Here is a 21,360-nt window from a genome sequence, read left to right on the forward strand (position 1 = left end):
ACCACATATCGACCCTCTGGATCCACAGCATGATGTAGGTGCTGAAACGGTACTCCAGGGGCAACCCAAATGAGAGCCCCCTGAGCGAACCCCGAGTAGGACATCGCATAGAGCTGCCCTCCATCTTGGTTTAATACATGCTAACGTATCCCCCCCACACATGAATTTCCTACAAACAGGCAATAGCAATTTTATATCTTTTTAAATAAGAAAACACCAGTCTCCGCTTATTTAGCATCACACATCCCCGCACGTTCCATGTAATGAGCTTAATCAAGGAGGGAGCCATTTTCGTTGAAACAGTGACAACTTAGCACTTGTCCATTGTACCCATCTCCGCCTCCTCCTGAAGTGTGACGCTGACATATCAGAACTCTTGGCATACTTATATCCCCACCCCCTCCCATGAAAACGTTCCCAATTCGAACCCCAACATCTTACCCCCCACCCCTTGGGCAGTGGTGCGATCCCCAGTCTTCCTCGACAAGGTGTCAGGAGCCGCCTCCCCCGCCCCACACCCTCCCACCCAATGACTTCCAAAACATTAACCAGTCCATATAGGGCAAACATTAGCATCTTCAACAATACCCGCCAGCATTGTGCAATATAACTTTGATATTGTGATTTTAAAGTGGTTAACCAGTGGTCAGGCCATTGTCGAGGTGCGAGAAGTAATTCTCTAGCCCCTCGGACGTGCCTCAACCTCTGAAAGGGGCGTATCGCCCCCCGCTGGCAATAATCATATGGTATATAAAAAATAACTTCCCAGGGAATCCGAACCCCGTCCCGCCCAAACCCACATGACTTATCTGTGACTATAAAGAGTCCTTTCACTTCCATCGGTGATCCTTCAGGATACATTCAGTTGGAGGTCTGTAGGGGGCACCGGCTGATCCTGTGTTGATGTATCAGACTCCGAAGAGGGATCAGCCATACAAAGAGTTCCATCAGAGCCGACCCGGATGGGGCCCGATACACCCACCGAGGCCTGCTGTGTCTTGGCGAACATGCTGTTCTGGGTGTTATGGCGTTCAGCGGGCTTAACTTGGCTGGATCCCTGGAATTCCCTGTCCTTCCGCGTTACCTGCCCCCCCAAGACCGTCCAACCAGTCCGCTGCCTCTGAAGCCGATAGAAAAAACATTGCTCTCTCCCATTGTGTTCAATTCTCAGGGAACAAAAGACTGTATTTGAATCCATCTTCCCGCAATCGTCGCTTGACCGCTAGGTAAGTTCGATGTTGGTCCTGCATCCGCTGTGTGTAGTCCGGGAAGATGGCAATCCTGTGACCCTCGTACGCAGGTGCCTCTTTCTGCCTAGTGGCCTGCAATAATCATGTCCCTATCCCGGAAGTTGAAGAAGCGTGCAATTATGCGCCAGGTCGTGGGGGAGGGACCAGCGCCCTGTGCGCTCTTTCAATATTAAAAAACTTCAACAGTCTTTTGGGGGCCAGTGTTTTAGTTATCCAATCCTCCAGGAACAGCTCCGCCGAGGGTCCCTCTGCGTGCTCTGGACACCCTACAAACCTCAGGTTATTTCTCTGTGACTGAGCCTTCCTGAGCCTCGGCCCTTTCAACCAGTGTCAGCATCCACCTAGAAAAGTCCAGGACAGTTTCTTTCAACTGCTTAAACTCCATCTGAAGGGCCTCGATATTCTGCTGATTAGACATCACCCTGCCAGACACTTTCCAGAGATCACATCTCATAAGGTTGACGTCAATGGCCACTACGTCAATTTTGTTCACCATGTCATTCCTGGTAGACTGTATGGCAGTCATTATGTCCACAGCGATGGGTCCGGAGCCTCCGCTTGCCCGGCTCCCTCCCTTTGCATCCCTGCGTCGTCATTGTGCCGCGTCTGCTCCAGTGGACATGGTTGTGCGTAATTGGATATTTTGTTGGCTTGCACGCGATTACTTTGCCCCTTCACCATGATGCAGCGCCTTGAGACCCTCACGGGTGAGTAGCCGTGCTTTATAAACCCCCTGATTGATTGATGCAGCTCCAGTTATGTCGCCGGTCCCCCTCCAGACAATGGACATTCAGTAGATGTTATCCTTTGTTTATCGGTGTTTAAAATCAAAATGGCTCTATACACCATAATGGGTTAAGCAACTTATCAAACCTTGAATACCTTACAAAAAGTGTTTGATCTTTATATACCTTAATGGAATGAGCCTCTCAAACACCTCATCTCACACACAATTTTAAGTCAACAGTTTCACATTTATGCATTAGCCACTGATAAGGCACATACAGTGAAGCCCTATGGACAAACCTCTGTACTTTGTACAAAATACACTATGCACATTCCTAATATGAGCAGAATGTCGTACAACCTTAGAATCAAGCTTACAATCATACTGCAAGTTAATCTATTGTAAAAAGAAGCTTTAGCTTTTCTCATATAGCTTTGGCAACAGCCCTTGGATTTAGGCCACAACCTATTTGAAATATGTCTCTATAACTAGTTGTGCTTAGTCTCTAACTTGTTTAACATAGCGTACTGATCGCAGTCAAAACTTAACTGGTAGGTCAAATGTGCCACATATAGCTTTTACCATACTGAACCAGACTTGTTTCCATGGCTAAGCTATTTCTATTCTATACATGCAGGCATGTACATATAGTAATTCTATGCTGTATATGATTAGGATTGTAGGCACTTTACTACCAGCTTTTGGCCTCATGTACAAGGTGCCTGCACCACAGGAAAGTCTCTTTTAATAGCGCTCCGACAGTGCACATTGCAGTGCCATATCTACAAGCTCACGTAAAGCCACACTGCGTGGCTTTTCATGCCTTGCAGCTATGGTGTGAGGCAAAGCAGCACAAGTCACTGCGTTGACTCACACTGCAATGGGGAGGCTGCCATGGGTGTTATGGTGGGTTTTCCCTTGTAACACCCATGGCATTTGACACATTCCCAGATTTACAAAGTTCTGTAAACCTCGGAATGCGCATAATGCCTACCCCGCCCCCGGAGAGGAATAGGGGGAAGTGCAACAAGGAGAAATAATTGTATTTCTACCCTTTGTTGCCTCTTTCCATGTGTGAGGCATTCAGCAGTATTAATAGAAGGAGGAAATCGCCTCCATTGATTGTTTTTGTGCAGGAAGGTGTTCTTTGTATTATTCTCCGACAGAATGTTTTGCAGTTTTCAAACATGCGCCCACAATCTCAGGGGAACGCATTGTGGTCGTATATATGTTTTCCAATACAATCAGGATTTGTGTTGGAAAGTTGGCCAAACTAATAGGACTTCCGCTAGACCAACTGTCCAAATATACCAAACTTTTTCTGAAGGTTAACCTCTTTATGCCCAACCCGAGCATCTGTTTAAATGCTAATTTCGCTTCCTAATTTTGTGGAAAAATTGCAAGAAAAAATATTTTGGGAATCCTAAATTTGCAAATTTCAGAAATGTGTTGCGCACACAGCTATTGTTTTGAATTTAAAAAAATTGTGAGCTTTAGAAATTTCCACATTTTATCGGGCGGAGGCCCCGGTATGATGCGTGTGTGGGTGGTTGCAGAGTGGAACAGTTACATAGCAGGTGAATGCAGTAAATCATTAAAACACAGATGTTCACTGAAAAAACAACAGTTAAAAGTTAGTTATCGTTCATTGAACACAAAACCTCAGTACAAATTTAAAATGCCAGTTCATAAAACACGAACCATTCACGAACTGTAACACCCACAACGTGATCTACTGCGCCTTGTGCCCCTGCCCACTGGCATACATTGGCAAAACAACCCAAGCCATAAAAACAAGAATGACTCAACACCGTTCCAGAATTAAGTGCAAGATCCTAACTGCACCAATGGTAACACATTGCATTGAATATCAACATAGCCCCAAAGATATCAAATGGACTGTTCTAAAGCGGGTATATGGAGCTAATGTTGATAGTCTCCTTTCTAAGTTTGAGGCAAAGACCATCATGTATTTGAATACAATCGAAATTGGCTTGAATGAAACCAGTGAACTACAACACTGGTCTTGAATTTGTCTCTTCTGAATTTCCCTTTCTCCCCTCCCTAGTACACATCCGTACAGGCATCTATACTCTGCCAGCTCATATCAGGACGACATACCATTGATAAAACTGTCCGATACACACCTATACAGATTCATTCACACTCTTCTTACATTAAAGACGTCATTCCTCTGTACAACCCTCACCATAATTAAGCGATGATCCCGTATGTCCATAAATATTTGACAGCACTTTGTATGATTTGTGCCACTGGCACTGCCAGCTCGTGCAAACATCAATTGGGTCCCTGGCACTGTCAGCGCGTGCATACCTTAATTGTGCTCACAGCGCAAAAGGTCTTGACTATCCTAACACAGATCACGATTCATTAGGTGGGCACTCACCTTAGCAGCAGGTTCATTACCAACCAGGTCACATCCGCAAGTGGGGAACAATGGAATAATCGGACCCTCTCAAGGGCGCTCCGATTCGGTTTTTAATTCATCCATGCAGGGCACAGTATACATTCTGCAATGCCCTCCAACTACACTGTCTTCGTGGCGCGACCATGTTGCTTCGACGCGTAGGCAGCTCCACTACGCGCACGTCATTGAATGTACACAGACACGCCCCCGTCCGAGTCCACTCACGTGTGACCCGGAACTAACATTCTACTTCCGGAGCATCGCGGCACACACCCCCTTCAAATTCTATGCGCCAGGAGACTCCTCCACACTCTGGAGGGATGACTGACTGCCCCCGAGCTACATGCTGTACTGCCACGCTAGCGAGAAAGTGAAACTCTGCTCCATAACTCTCAGGCCTCCGATTCGTAGGAGCCAAGGAAAACTCCTGACCCCGGCACAAGCTGGTAAGAGATCCGCCATCGGGCCAACCTAATAGGCACCCGCCCCCCACGTTGCATGGGTGTCTCCCTCCCCCTGCACCAGTCACCAGAGGTAGTTCGTCAACTCGCCCCAATATACCGCGAGCTTTTTCCTCGGCAAACCAAACGCATATCTTGCACAACTATCTCCTCGCCTACCAGTCACACATAGCGGACCTGTAGCAGTCACTAAACCGAGCGTCAAGTTTCTGACGTAGCACGCGCACTCCAAGCACCGGGGTAAGAGCTCCGTTTCTGCGAGCAACCTCCTCTCAGATCATGAGGTGTGGGTGATGCGATTCAGACCACGCATTCTTTCGCCCCCCTGGTCCCCCGCCACGTGAGAGCACACTCGTGTCAATCAAACACCTTTTTCCATCACCGGCCTCACCTCTGACTTAATACAGTATCAACGCTATACATCACAGTATAGTCACGTGCCCCCACTCGCACAGCATGAACCGGTTGAAGACACACCAGTTTCACATCACCGTAAGCTTGATAATCTCTTGAGCACACTCTGCCATCTCACACGTTCAATCAATATTCTAAGAAATACACCCTTTTCCCCGCAGGTACTGGGGTGCTCGACCTCCATTGCTTGGAGGCCCCCCCCTACCCTTTCCCTTCCCCCCTTTTTTTCGCTGCATCCAAACAGCGTCTACCCTTGGAGTCGAAAGAAACCCAATCACCGGACTCCTATAGGACTTCCCAAACGGTATGTACGGATAACCATGCTTTCTAACCCATCAATACACGTGTAATCAGCCAATAAAAAGCTCATTTCTGTATCCACAACAATAAGACGGCCATTTCATTTCTCTCCGTTAGATACACCCAGTCCTTTGCACTAACATGTGTTCACCCTGATGAAGACCTTCCACAACAAGTGCCACATAGAAGGTCGAAACGCGTTGGTTTCTAAAGGAGGCAAGCCGTATTAAGAACTCCAAGGAACAAGATTGACGTCAAGTCCTTAAAAAACATTTGCCCGACACCCAAGTACAGTGTCATAAACCTGTTCCCTACTGTCTGGAGGCTTCCTCCTATTGGCACTTAACAAATACTGTTAGTCTGTGAGGACTAAAAGAATAGGTCCCCGGTATCTTATATGAAATGTGTAGGACTCCCTTTGCTTGTTGATTATTTCACATTCCACTATTCAAAAAGTACCACTTAAAACTGTCTTTGTCTTTCCATGTAAATATTGTTGTTGCACATGATTGTCCAATTGTCGATTTGGTTTTTATTGTTAAGTGTTTCTAAATGTTTTTTGTAATCTGATTCAAAGTTGTACAGCACCGAACAGACCTTGATGAAAAAGATAAAACTTAGCCCATCAATATTACATGTACAAGGTGGAAAATAAAAATCCACTTTAAGAAATCGACCCCTTGATTTATGGTGACAGAGGTATCATGTGTTGTTACTAGTTTCTTGGATTCCAACCTCTGTTTACCTTAAATGAATCAATCCCCTGTTGTTTATATTACCTTTGAGAGTAGGCGCACGCCTACGAGGGAAAGTTGCGAAGATCGAGTCTGGGTCTACTTTAGGTACCCCTGGCAGGAGATTACTCCTTCTTCCTCATAAAATCTTCATTCCAAGATTCTGTTCCTTGCTTACTCCTCCTTTTCTCATTATTGTCGAATAAGTGAGTCAGACTGGCACTCATTCTTTCGTTCGTCCCTCCTCCCCCCCTCAACTACACGTATACTTCTATTGACTCTGAATTGGTTATCCTAGTACCATAGAGACTTGAACCTACGGTCTACACACAAATGTCCGAACTAAAAACCTTAACAATTGGAGAGGATGAAATCGAGGAACTTTTGAAGAGACCTTCTAAATTCAACTTGAGCAACAATCAAGCGACACCAGGCCAACAGTCAGATCTAGAAAAGATTACCCGTCTGAAGAAGAAACAAGTACGGACTGCTCTCCATGGAGAAGTTCTGCTAGAGCACTTACGAGCAGGGACTATACCTGCAGGATTGCAAGTAAAGAATGTTCCAGTAATTTTTGTAGACCAACCCGAATACATTGAAGGCTTCAGCCACATTGGCACAAAATGCTCTAGGGACTGGATGTTCCACTCTATAAAGACTGCTGAACGCCTTTCCCTTCTGGAACTAGATCTAATTAAAGAACTGGAGGAAGAATTTAAAAATAACACTACCGTGCGGGACGCTCAGGCACTCCTGATAAAATTGGAAAAAGAAAACGAGACCTTCAAAAAGAACACAGAGGATTTCAAAAGAGCGAAGTTGCAAAAAGATATTAACAACTTCTCCGAGAAAAAGACTTACCCCTATCTGGAACAAGACTATTATAAACAACAAACCAACGTGGGCATGCTTCGTACATATGGTGGAAGAAGTAGGAGACAATATATAACTTTCTCCGACCCATCTTCCTACTCAGGAGACTCAAGTGACTCAGAACCCTCAACGAGCAATAGAGATAACGAACCACGCCAGTTTTTCCAACCGAGACCTTTTTTAGGGAGAGGCCAGAGACGCCCAGCCGGAAGAACAAGATCCACACAATGGTACAACCGAGTTCCACCTCCCCAACAATACCAAGGAGAGATTACAACACGGAGGAGAGTGTACAGATGGTAGAAAAAAAGAATCCCATCTTCAACCTATCAACTTACACCCTGTCACAAGATGAAACAACATTACTCCAGAAAGGCCTATCATTCATACCCACGGTAAGACCTGATATCGGCCAAATGAAGTTGGAGATACTACAATTATTCCGGAAAATGCGTTTGAAAATCTTCTTTCTCAATCAAGAAGAAGAAACCACCATCAACTACTCGGGACTTAAAAATCCCTCAACGTTTTTTCCTGCGGCTGAATTGATGCCTGTGGAACAACTCACTTTTGAAAAAAACGTCATGAGAGATCTGAGTGATTTAGACCAAAAGAAGATCTACACTAAATGGAACCTATCGAAAAATGAAAAAACAGCCTTGGATACACTCATGAAAAATGAAGAAATCATTATCAAGCCTGCGGACAAGGGCGGGGCCATTGTCATTCTTCCCCGAGAAAAATATGAAACGGAAGTAGAACGCCAATTAAACCAAGAGGAACACTACAAACGTTCGGATGAGGATCTTGTGAATCTAATAAAACAAAAACTCATTTCCCTGGTTAATATTGGAGAAGATGAGGGCTGGCTATCAAAAAAAGAAGCACTATACCTGATTAATGATAATCCGAGAACACCTCTCCTTTATGTCCTCCCAAAAGTTCACAAAGACATCGAAAACCCTCCCGGAAGACCAATAATTTCAGGAGTTAATTCCATACTCGAAAGACCAGCTAAGTATGTAGATATTTTTCTAAAACCCTTGGTGAGAGACACAATGAGCTATATTAAGGACACGACGCAAGCCATCAATCTATTGGAAGGTCATCCCTTTGATGCACAAGATGAGCATCTAGTCACATTGGATATCGTTAGTCTGTATACCAACATCCCACAGGAACAAGGACTAGAAGCTATTGAGTTCTTCCTAGACAAACGTGAACGCCCACACAATGTCCCTACCTCTTTCATCCGACAGCTGGCGGAAATTTGTCTAAAATATAACTTTTTCAACTTCAATGGAATCCAATTCCTGCAAATCAAAGGAGCCGCAATGGGTTGTCCCTTCGCGCCTGAAATGGCCATAATGTTTATGGCTTTGTTCGAAGACAGATGGGTTTATAACAACAACCCATATGACGGCCACATTAAAATGTGGTACCGTTATATTGATGATGTCTTCATGTTGTGGCGAGGAGCACTAGATCAACTTTTGGAATTCGTCACCTGGATCAACAATAGAAATAAAGACATCCAGTTTACGGTCAACCACAACAAAGAGGAGATGAACTTCTTAGATCTATTGATACGACACGAGGCTGGTCAACTATACACAACCCTATACAAGAAGAAAACCGACAAAAACACCACATTGCACTTCTCCAGTTTTCATCAGAGAAATTTACGTGAAAATCTGCCTTTCAGCCAGTTTTTACGTATTAAACGTAACTGCATGAAGAAAGAAGACTACTTTGACAACGCTAATACACTGATGACACAACTGATTGAGAGACAGTACCCAAAGAAATTGTTGAAGAGGGCTATGAAGAGGGCGTGGTACATTCCCAGGGAAACCCTTCTGGTATCAAAAGAACGAGATAACAACAAACCCCTGGTCTGCGTCACTACGTTTTCAGGACGCACAAATGCAATGAAAAAAATAGTCCGAAAAAATTGGACAACTGTCAAATCGATAGAACCATTAAGAAACCCTCCAATCTTCGCACTGAAGAAGAACAGAAGCCTCAAGGACAAACTTGTACATGCCAACACGTCAAAAAAATGCGACACAAATCCAATTCGAACTCTGCTATCTCTACCACCGATCAAAGGTCACCGAAAGTGTGGTAACTGCACATCTTGCCAAAGTACCATAGAAGGCGACCTTTTTGTATATGGGAACAAATTCATAAAACACGAACCATTCACGAACTGTAACACCCACAACGTGATCTACTGCGCCTTGTGCCCCTGCCCACTGGCATACATTGGCAAAACAACCCAAGCCATAAAAACAAGAATGACTCAACACCGTTCCAGAATTAAGTGCAAGATCCTAACTGCACCAATGGTAACACATTGCATTGAATATCAACATAGCCCCAAAGATATCAAATGGACTGTTCTAAAGCGGGTATATGGAGCTAATGTTGATAGTCTCCTTTCTAAGTTTGAGGCAAAGACCATCATGTATTTGAATACAATCGAAATTGGCTTGAATGAAACCAGTGAACTACAACACTGGTCTTGAATTTGTCTCTTCTGAATTTCCCTTTCTCCCCTCCCTAGTACACATCCGTACAGGCATCTATACTCTGCCAGCTCATATCAGGACGACATACCATTGATAAAACTGTCCGATACACACCTATACAGATTCATTCACACTCTTCTTACATTAAAGACGTCATTCCTCTGTACAACCCTCACCATAATTAAGCGATGATCCCGTATGTCCATAAATATTTGACAGCACTTTGTATGATTTGTGCCACTGGCACTGCCAGCTCGTGCAAACATCAATTGGGTCCCTGGCACTGTCAGCGCGTGCATACCTTAATTGTGCTCACAGCGCAAAAGGTCTTGACTATCCTAACACAGATCACGATTCATTAGGTGGGCACTCACCTTAGCAGCAGGTTCATTACCAACCAGGTCACATCCGCAAGTGGGGAACAATGGAATAATCGGACCCTCTCAAGGGCGCTCCGATTCGGTTTTTAATTCATCCATGCAGGGCACAGTATACATTCTGCAATGCCCTCCAACTACACTGTCTTCGTGGCGCGACCATGTTGCTTCGACGCGTAGGCAGCTCCACTACGCGCACGTCATTGAATGTACACAGACACGCCCCCGTCCGAGTCCACTCACGTGTGACCCGGAACTAACATTCTACTTCCGGAGCATCGCGGCACACACCCCCTTCAAATTCTATGCGCCAGGAGACTCCTCCACACTCTGGAGGGATGACTGACTGCCCCCGAGCTACATGCTGTACTGCCACGCTAGCGAGAAAGTGAAACTCTGCTCCATAACTCTCAGGCCTCCGATTCGTAGGAGCCAAGGAAAACTCCTGACCCCGGCACAAGCTGGTAAGAGATCCGCCATCGGGCCAACCTAATAGGCACCCGCCCCCCACGTTGCATGGGTGTCTCCCTCCCCCTGCACCAGTCACCAGAGGTAGTTCGTCAACTCGCCCCAATATACCGCGAGCTTTTTCCTCGGCAAACCAAACGCATATCTTGCACAACTATCTCCTCGCCTACCAGTCACACATAGCGGACCTGTAGCAGTCACTAAACCGAGCGTCAAGTTTCTGACGTAGCACGCGCACTCCAAGCACCGGGGTAAGAGCTCCGTTTCTGCGAGCAACCTCCTCTCAGATCATGAGGTGTGGGTGATGCGATTCAGACCACGCATTCTTTCGCCCCCCTGGTCCCCCGCCACGTGAGAGCACACTCGTGTCAAACACCTTTTTCCATCACCGGCCTCACCTCTGACTTAATACAGTATCAACGCTATACATCACAGTATAGTCACGTGCCCCCACTCGCACAGCATGAACCGGTTGAAGACACACCAGTTTCACATCACCGTAAGCTTGATAATCTCTTGAGCACACTCTGCCATCTCACACGTTCAATCAATATTCTAAGAAATACACCCTTTTCCCCGCAGGTACTGGGGTGCTCGACCTCCATTGCTTGGAGGCCCCCCCCTACCCTTTCCCTTCCCCCCTTTTTTTCGCTGCATCCAAACAGCGTCTACCCTTGGAGTCGAAAGAAACCCAATCACCGGACTCCTATAGGACTTCCCAAACGGTATGTACGGATAACCATGCTTTCTAACCCATCAATACACGTGTAATCAGCCAATAAAAAGCTCATTTCTGTATCCACAACAATAAGACGGCCATTTCATTTCTCTCCGTTAGATACACCCAGTCCTTTGCACTAACATGTGTTTACCCTGATGAAGACCTTCCACAACAAGTGCCACATAGAAGGTCGAAACGCGTTGGTTTCTAAAGGAGGCAAGCCGTATTAAGAACTCCAAGGAACAAGATTGACGTCAAGTCCTTAAAAAACATTTGCCCGACACCCAAGTACAGTGTCATAAACCTGTTCCCTACTGTCTGGAGGCTTCCTCCTATTGGCACTTAACAAATACTGTTAGTCTGTGAGGACTAAAAGAATAGGTCCCCGGTATCTTATATGAAATGTGTAGGACTCCCTTTGCTTGTTGATTATTTCACATTCCACTATTCAAAAAGTACCACTTAAAACTGTCTTTGTCTTTCCATGTAAATATTGTTGTTGCACATGATTGTCCAATTGTCGATTTGGTTTTTATTGTTAAGTGTTTCTAAATGTTTTTTGTAATCTGATTCAAAGTTGTACAGCACCGAACAGACCTTGATGAAAAAGATAAAACTTAGCCCATCAATATTACATGTACAAGGTGGAAAATAAAAATCCACTTTAAGAAATCGACCCCTTGATTTATGGTGACAGAGGTATCATGTGTTGTTACTAGTTACGGTATGCAACACACAACACACACCATAACAGAACATATCATCACAACCAGAACACATCATTCAATTGCATGCATTTTTTATCACTTGTTTGGTCTTCTTTATGAATTGGGGTATGTATTTTAACTTGCAGTCTAACCATTCCGACTCTGTATTTATCACTTCAAAGAAGGGCAGATTTGCCTGCGGTGCATTTCTTTGGAAAATCATGAGGAATTTTTGATTTGGAATAGAAAGTGTGGGTGAAGATTCAATAAAACAAGCATTTGCAATGCAACCAGTCTCGCCTTTGGAACCTAATACGTTTTTAGCACATTATCGTGGGTGCTACATCTACTGTTCTTCAGTGTGGAAGATTTTTTTTTTAGTTTTATATAGCGCAAACTAGAAATGAAGGTTTTTGGGCGCTTAACATGAGCCTCAGTTACATTACGCATGGACACATAGGCCTATTATCGTACTGCGTGAGAAGTGAAGTTTTTTTAAACACTTTTATATAGTGCAAACTAGACCTGAAAGTTTTGGGGCACTGAACATGATCCTCAGTTATATTATGCAAGGATACATAGGCATATTATCAAACTGCTTTGAGAAGTTATTAAAAGTGTTATTTTTGTACAACTGGCTAGTAAGTGTGCATTGCATTTATCCGAGGGCAGGCTACGAGGAAATGGCACTTCCTTTCAACACATTTGTGACGTCTTATAAACAACAAACTTACCTTTAGAATATGTAGTGAAACAGTCTTGGATTGTGCCAATAAAATAATTCTGAATACCTTTGGGTGGATATATACCGGAGTTGTAGAATTAATCTGAGCTGCTTTAAATTAAATGTGTGCCTAAAAAATATTTCTTGTTATATAGTTAAAAAATGGGGAAAAGGCTAAGGTAACTCTGATGGTGTTTGAAGCCTGACATGCAAGTTACACATATTATCAGCAGGAGTATTAACTCACCTATGTAAGCGGCTAGCAGGAATATCACGAATGATGCACAGCAGCATACATCATTTTCAGGTATTGTGCTGCCTTTAGTGCTAAATGTTCTGCACCGGCCAGTTGCACTACGATGACCTCTTTGTTTCTCTTATTCTTAAGTTAATGTTTAATACTTCTCTTGTTATCTTGTGAAGGTGCATCCTTGGGTAAGCAAACATGGAGCCGAACCACTTCCGAGTGAAGACGAGAACTGCACCCTCGTAGAAGTGACAGAGGAAGAGGTAGAAAACTCGGTGAAGCATATTCCCAGCTTGGCCACGGTGGTGAGTACCAGGAAGCTTCGTCTGTTTGGTCATTCCGTGTGGTACCATGAGTTACGGTATATATTGGTAGGTATTTATAGAGCTGTAGGAGTATGTGTGGTCTTCTTTCTGTCACCTTGGGTTGGTCTTTTAAAAGTAGCATATCAGCTGAGCTCAAGAGCACATTAAAGTAAATGTTCAGATACAACAATCAAATACTCCAAGCCACCCTTGTCCCATGCATAATGGGCCAGATTCACAAAGGTAAAGTGAGACGAAAGCCTAACTTTATGACTTTCGGTATTCACAAAGGGCATTTACGAGTAGCAAAGTTAGACTCTTGTCTCAGTTTAACTTAAGTTTTGGTCTTAAGTTTATCTGAGACCAAAAGTCTAGTCTTAGTAAAACAAAAGTCTAAGTTTACTACTCGTGAATGCCCTTTGTGAATACCGAAAGTCGTAAAGTTAGACTTGCGTCTGTTTACTTTTGTGAATCGGGCTCAATGTGTTTAAATGCTGTTTTGATTGAGAATGTGGGAGTGACTGTTAGTTTAATAGTTACTAGACATAAGCATTTCACTTTAACCAGGTATAGGTAGCCTCCATAACTTTGTAATAAAAAGGAAGGTTCCTTGCTGCATGTGATACCACCCCCTTGCTACTCTAGTCCAGCCCCAACCTCCTCAAGGCAGCTGTAAGTATTTTGGGACCTTAGGTAGAATATGGTGTTTAGTGTTCTGCTGTATAATATGATATCAAATGACAAAGCGAAAAAAAAACACCCCCAAATGATATTAAGCCTGATCAGTCATCACATTGCTAGTGGATGAGCTGAAGGCCACTGTATACAGCATCAAACACACTAGCCGTATTAACAGAATGCATTTTTCCAGATTCTGCTGCAAAGATCCACGCTGGTTCGCTTCTTACCTGACCGATCACTTGTAACTGGTATTCTCTTTCTAGGGGGTCCCGCTGGGTTCTTCCTTTCCATCCATTCTAGTTAACATAGCTTTTATCTAACTTAAGAAGCTAATTTTGTCACATGACCTCTTATTTTTTTTGAAAATTCTTTTTAATGGCATTTATGAATATAAGCATACATACATCACATTCCGTGGAAATGAGTATGGTACATGAGTAGCAAAATAGACCGTTATCAATATAGAAAGCACATATGTGTCTTGCTCCGTGTAGATGCGATCTGTACTGTAGCAGATCTTTGCCCGTAAAGAAAACTGGGGGGGAGAACCAAACTGGGAAGTGCCATGAAGTTCTGAATGATTGGGCCAGGGCTATGTCCTAAGTCTGCCATTGCCTATTCAACAGTATAGCTGCCTCCCATCTGGGGGGGATGGGCGCGTGCGCAATCCGGTGTGGGGAACCGTGGGGTGCGCCAGGTGAGCAGGGGTGAACCCAACAGGCCCGAGGGTGGTGTGGGGGGACACTGGGGGGGATCCCCCTCCGTGGGAACCCGCACCGCATGAAGCGGTACGGTGTCGGGGGTATGCATGTCGGTGACCGGGGCTTCCGGGGTCTGGGATTGTCTGAATTGGTGCAATAGGAGCGCCCATTCTAGAGAGATTGGGGTTTTGCGGGTACCTTTGGCCTCCTCCTCCCGTATTGCGTCCTCCTCAGCTGCAGCCCATTTAAGAACCGCCCCTACCCATGTTGCAATCGGAGGACCAGTAGGGGACCACCAGTGCATGGCTATACAGCGTTTGGCCAGTAGGTGGGCTAGGAAGACGAAGCGCATCGGCACCTTGTGTCGCTTCCTCCGCCCCAGTATACCCAGCGCGCACCCCTCCCAGGTAGTCAAATGGGTCAGCCCGGTAAGATCTCTAAGTGTCGAGTGGATAGATGACCAATAGTTCTGAATGCCTGGGCAGGTCCAGAACATGTGGAAAAAGGCTGCGTGCCCCGCTTGACAACGAGGGCAAAGGAAGGTAGTGTCGGGATAAAAGCGTTGAAGGCGCGCTGGCGTTAAGTAGGCCCTATGTAGGATGTGAAACTGTATATTCTTAAAGCAGGCATTCCTGGATACTTTTTTGGGGAATTCTATCGCCCTGTCCCATTCGCTGTCATGAAATGGTCGTCCTGTTTCCTCCTCCCAAATGGCTCGGAGAGATACCAGTAGTGGGGGTGTCAGGTCCCTGATCGATTTGTACAACCATGTAATAAGGTGTCGACCCAGCCCCATTCATAAAATTGTGTGGAGGACTGGGTGTGTGGGAGGCTCCCCCAATGTAAGATCAGAATACGGTCGAAAGTGGCTGAGGAGTTGACGGTGAAGCAGGAACTGGCCTGGGGGCAGATCGTAGACCTCCGTGAGCTGCCGGTACGGCCGGAGCTGTCCCTCGTCAAACAATATTTCTGCCTCAACAATGTCCCTAGCCGCCCACTCCCGAAGCATGGCGGAGGTGAAGAATCCTCCATTTCTGGGCCAGCCGACTAGTGGTAGTAATGGCGTGTATGGAGGGCAGCGCGGTGCCATGCGGTGTATACGTTGAACGCATTTCCGGGCGATGTCTACCTGCAGGGGGTAGGCTCCTGTGGGGCGGGAGCCCGGCAGAAGCAGGCGACGCAACTCGGGCATGGGCATACACCCTGTGGCAGTGCATGTCTCGAGTGTGTATCTCTCCGCCATCCAGTATGAGAGCCACTGGAGCTGCGACGCCAGGAAGTAGGCTTCGAATGAGGGCGCCCCGAGCCCCCCTTGCGTCGTGGGCAGTTTTAGCTTGGCCAGCGCGATTCTGTGCCGCCCCCGACCCCATATTAGAGAGCTGAGGAGTGTATCTAAATCTTTGAAAAAGGAGCGGGGTGGGATCACTGGGAGATTGGTGAAGTAGTACAAAAGCCGCGGGACCAGTATCATCTTTGCCAGGGCTACCCGGCCAATCGGGGCCAACGGGAGGCTCCGCCAGAACCCAATGGAGGATCGTATCCCTGCTAGTGCCCTACGATGGTTACCCTAAAAAATGTCGACTGGGGAATGATATAATCGGATCCCGAGGTATCGGGGGCCCTCCGTCGCCCAATGCAGTTTCCGGTCACCGATCCAGACCTCCTGGTAGGAGGCGCCCGGGTGGAGGGGGTAGACCATCGACTTGTCCCAGTTCACTTTCAAGCCCGAGGCCTCCGCGAACTCCGTCAGGGCGGTCTCGAGCATGGTGAGATCCGCTGTCACATCCCGTATATAAATGAGGAGATTGTCCGCATACATGGATACGCAGTGCGTAACATCCGCTAGTGGGATACCCCAGGCTTGCCCGTCCCTACGGAGCCGGATGGCCAAGGGTTCTACCGCGAGCGCAAATAATAGGGGCGAAAGGGGACACCCTTGTCGCGTGCCCCTGTGTATTGCGAATTCCGGGGAGATATAGCGACCGAGGCGGACCCGGGACGTAAGATTGGTGTAGAGCAAGCGAGTGTAGGCTATGAGTGTGGGGCCTAGGCCCGCCCGTCCCAGGACGGCAAAGAGGAATTGCCACATTAGAGTGTCAAACGCCTTTTCAAGGTCCAAGATCAGACACGCCGCGTGAGGAAATCGGTCACCAATCTGATCCTGGATGTGAAAGAGGCGCCGGATATTATGAGAGGTATTCCTTCCCGGAACGAAACCTCATTGGTCCGGGTGTACTAACGGGCATATGATTTGTGAGTATCTGTCCGCCAAAATTTTTCCTAGAATTTTGCAGTCGGCTGTGAGTAGTGTGGTGGGGCGATAGGAGGCTAGGAGTTGAGGGTCTCGGTCAGGTTTCGGGAATGTCACAATCACCGACGCTCTCATGGAGCCAGGTAGTTCGCCGAGTCTAAGCGGCGAGTCTAATACTGCTGATAGACGAGGGGTCAGCAGTGGAGCAAAAGTGGCGTAATATTCAAGTGGGAGCCCGTCAAGGCCAGGGGCCGCGCTTGTAATCTCAGTGGTTTTTATCTTTGCGTCCAACCCCTTCCGGTCTGCAGCGGAGATTCGGGGAAGGGGAAGAGGGTCTAGGAAGTGGTCGACGGCCCCGGGATCGAGAGATGAGGGAACAATGTAGACTGCCGAGTAATGTTGATAGAACGCCTGGAGGATCTCGTCCTGAGACTGCACCAGGGTGCCCTGGGGATTTATAATTGCGGTGATAGGCCGGACTTCAGTATCTTGCTTAGCAAGCCATGCCAGGAGTGTGCCCGTCTTGTCACGGTCCCTGTGCATTCGGGTTGCATATGCCCGAAAGTTGTCACGACGGAGTTCCACGCACGCCGTCTGGTACTCTGATTTGGCGTGGGCGACCTGAGCTACCGTCGCCACCGATTGATCTGCGGCCTTAGTGGCCGCCGCCAGTTGCTGCTCCGCCTTCTCTAGGGCTTGCTCCAAGGTGTGTCTCACCCCGGTTCTGTACCGAATGCATTCTCCGCGGGCTACCACCTTGAAGCCATCCCATTCGACCAGGGTTGACGACGCGGTCCCCGTATTATGCGTAAAGTAGTCTTGGATGCTACTTTGGCGGTCGTGTGTGAAGGTCTGGTCTGTGAGACAGTCCCGCGATAGTCGCCACGTGGGGACAGGGGGGTGCCGGGGTCGCCATTGGAGGCCGAGAAGGTGTGCATCATGGTCAGAAACGATTCTACCCAGATAGTCCGAGTGACATATTTGCGGGAGAAGCGCTGCGGTGCATAAGAATCGGTCAAGCCGGACTCGCAGATTATGAGGAATGGAGTGGAAAGAGTAAATGCGGGCCTGAGGATGGTGCAGCCTCCATGCGTCTGTGAGGGACCAGTGTGCGACCCATGCTTTAAATCGGTCTATTTGTCTGTAGGTGGGGGAATGTGGGAGTGGGGGGTGCGAGCGGTCCAGTCTCGGGTCCAGGATACAGTTGTAGTCCCCTCCTAGTAGCCAGGGTATATGCGTAAATTGGGCCAGAGAGATTGTGAATCGGTCCCAGAATTTATCCTGATCGACATTTGGGGCGTATATGCTTCCTAAGAGGATAGCCCTCCCATCTAAAAGACCCTCTAGTAGGACGTATCTGCCTTCGTCGTCCACCACCCGTCTAAGTTCCCGAAAAGGGGTTCCCGGGCGGATCCATATCAGTGCCCCCCGGGCAAACGAGGAGTAGGTCGTGGCGCAGATGAGTCCGCGCCATTTTACTCGTAGTTTGCCGACTTCGGTTGAATTAAGGTGGGTTTCCTGTAAGTAGAGGATAGATGCTTTCTGTCGTTTCGCATAGGCGTATATCGCGTAGCGCTTACGTGGGGTGTGTAGACCACGTGTGTTGAGTGTGAGTACATTAATGTCTGCATTGGTCGTCAGTCGTGCCATAAATGGTCGATTCTGTGTGGGGGCTGGGTGAGGTGCCCATTAGAGAAATCGTGTAGTGGACCCTCAGGGATGCGCTGTGTCTGAGGGGGGCAGGCGGACTGGAAGCCTGGAAGATCGGATATTCTGTGGTGTGAAACTCCATGGCGAGGTGGGACATATGCGAACCGGGGTTTAAACAACGTGTAGGGGTGCGGGACACTGTCCCAATACATAGGACTCATCGTTTGGGAAACGGTGTGTCCAAACTTCCTCCTGTAACACGAGGGGGGGAGAACTGCTCTATATGATAGGGGGTGACGATATGCGAGTGCGGGGCCGCACGCTGAGTGGGCATGCAGTAGGATCGGTGCGTGTCAGGAGCAGGGTGTCAGTCCCCGTGAGTGAGATATCATGGGTGCTAGGTGTACGTTACAGATAAGGATACCAAGTGGTAGTCTGTGTGCCTGAGTTGCCTCAGGGCAAAGTAGGAGAGGGCAGTCCATCCAATAGACCATCTGCAGTTTGCGGAGTGGCGTGGGGGGGCGCCGCCTGGTCTGCCCCAGAGACGGTGCCGTCGCTGTCGTTTTCGCCCTCTGATGAGAACAGGTGCGGAGGTCGATCTATAGAGTCTGAGGGCTGTGTGGTGCGCAGATTGATCACTGCTTGTAGAGCTTCCCATCTTTCTCGCATAATCTGTTCGAGATCCGGCGAGTCATGGGAGCCGAGCGTTGGTCTGGACTCGATATTACGGAGCTTCTTGGGCCGCTTCCGGGGCGTGGAAAGTTTTAAGAGGGGAGCCCCTTTGGGAATGAGGAGCGGGTGCCCGCGGGCAATGCTGATCTGTCCAGTCTTGCGCGGCCTCCGCGGATGTGAAGAAGAGGGAGGACCCGTTATAGAGGATCTTGAGGCGGGCCGGGAAGAGCAATGCATATTGGATCTTATTGTCCCGTAGTCTCCGCTTTACGTCCAGGAAGGAAGATCTCTGCTGTTGTACTGCTCGGGCATAATCCGGGAAGATCATGATGTGGTTGTTTTCCACTTGCAACGGCGCTGCCAGTCGCGCCGCCCGAAGCACCGCATCCCGGTCCCGGAAGTGCAGGAACTTGGCGAGGAATGGTCGAGGAGCCACGCCGGGCGGGGGCTTTTGAGCTGGCACTCGGTGAGCCCGCTCTATGGAAAAGAATGTTGTGCGGTCTGATGGCGGGGTAAAGGACTTCAGCCACGTGTCCATGTAGTCTATGGGGTCGGCACCTTCGATTCCCTCCGGCAGCCCCAGCACTCGGATGTTACAGCGTCGTGAGCGGCCCTCCAAATCCTGTGCGCGTTCCTCCACCGCGGCTAGGCGAGTAAGGACCCCCTGGAGCATCTTCTGTTGCTCCTTTAGCATCGGCTGCATTTCCTCGAGTGTCTGTTCCTCCGTACGCACCCGGTCCGCCAGTTTACGGTGATCATCGCGGAGGAGGTTGACATCTGTCGCCAGGGTACCAAGGCGTTCTTCCATAGACAGACGGGACAGTTCAATGGCGGCGAGGACCTTATCCAACTTGTCCGAGATTGATAGGTCTGTGGAGGGCACCATGTTGGGGGACCAGGTCGAGGTCCGAGGCATGTTCTCCGGGGCCGTCTCCGGGACCGCTTGATGCTGCGCGGGTTTTGACTTCCCCATCTTGATTCCATGTGGTATGGAGGGGTCGGCGTCGTCGGCCAGGTCGCAGGAGCCCTCAGTGACGCCAGGGATCCGCGGAAGGCGCAGCAGCGTTGTCCCCCGGGTGGAGCCGCACAGGGAAGTAGCAGCCCGGGCCGGTATACTGGATCTCCCTCCGCGGACAAGGCACAGGAGTCGTCCACGCCAGCCACCAGACACCACAAGCAGGGCGCTCCCAGTACCAGGTCACCCCCACGGAGACTCCGTTGGCAGCCGAAGCTACGGGAGATCACCTGCGGCGTCCCCGAGATCGAGGGGGGACTCGAGAGCCGACCTCGCGGCCTCCGCATAGGCCAAACCCTCTCTCAGGGCCCACAGCCAAGGCAAGGCCACCGAAGTCCCCCAGTATATCGGTGTCTGGGTCCCGACGCGGGCGGCGGGGGGGCCCGGGCCACGACGCCCCCCCTCAAAGCTGTCGCCACCCGCGTTCTCCTCAGTGCATTCCACAGTGTCCAGCACCTTGGGTGTCCTCGTCGGCCCCGCCGGGCCCCGTCAGGCTTCAGGACCCCCCGGGGTACCAGGGTGGGTCCCAGGCGGCCCGCAGCGGGCACAGCAACTCCCTCGGGTATCACCTGAGAGGCCGGCGCCTCGGCGGTCACGGGGATCAAGGCCTCACCGGCTGCGCTGGGAAGGATCCGGTGTCACTTGGGCGGCCATGTTAAGGTCAGGCGGGTTCTGGTCGGGCAGGTTGAAGGGCCTCCAGGTCCCGCCGCCCCCACCGGAGGCCGGCGCTCCCCCAGCCCCCTCCAGAGCCAATCACAAGGGGTACCTGGGGTGTACGAGGGCTAAATCGGGGTCCACCTCCGGCTCACGGCGGGTTCAGTGCGTCTAAGATGGCGGGTGTGCCCGGGGCGGCGAAGCCCCTCCGCCTCATGATGTTCCGTGTCGCTCTTTGTGGGTCCGTTCCCAGTTTACACCCTCCGGGTGTCAGTGCAGACAAGGCAGGATGCGCCGCTGGTCTCACCATCTTCCCTCACACCGTCTCCCGTTCCATTGAGAAGAGCTCCGACGCCATCTTGGGTCTCGGGCTGCGGTGTTGGCGGCAGCAGCCGGACAAAGTCCCGTTCTGAGGGCTAGGAATGCGCCCAGGCGTCCGCCGGCATCACACTATGATGCAGCCACC

At 48.8% G+C, this 21,360-nt stretch overlaps 1 protein-coding gene across 2 annotated transcripts in view; it reads left to right on the forward strand.

Annotated features, from left to right (window-relative positions):
• Positions 1–21,360, forward strand: part of CAMKK2 (calcium/calmodulin dependent protein kinase kinase 2) — a 378,393-nt gene that overhangs the window by 339,491 nt on the left and 17,542 nt on the right. For both annotated transcript variants that reach the window (XM_085636376.1, XM_085636375.1), the window contains exon 14: positions 13,142–13,270. In XM_085636376.1, the coding sequence (XP_085492502.1) occupies positions 13,142–13,270 (129 nt within the window). The remainder of the gene's footprint in view (positions 1–13,141; positions 13,271–21,360) is intronic.

Source organism: Triturus cristatus, chromosome 11 (genome assembly GCF_964204655.1).
Source record: "Triturus cristatus chromosome 11, aTriCri1.1, whole genome shotgun sequence".
Lineage (NCBI taxonomy): Eukaryota > Metazoa > Chordata > Amphibia > Caudata > Salamandridae > Triturus > Triturus cristatus.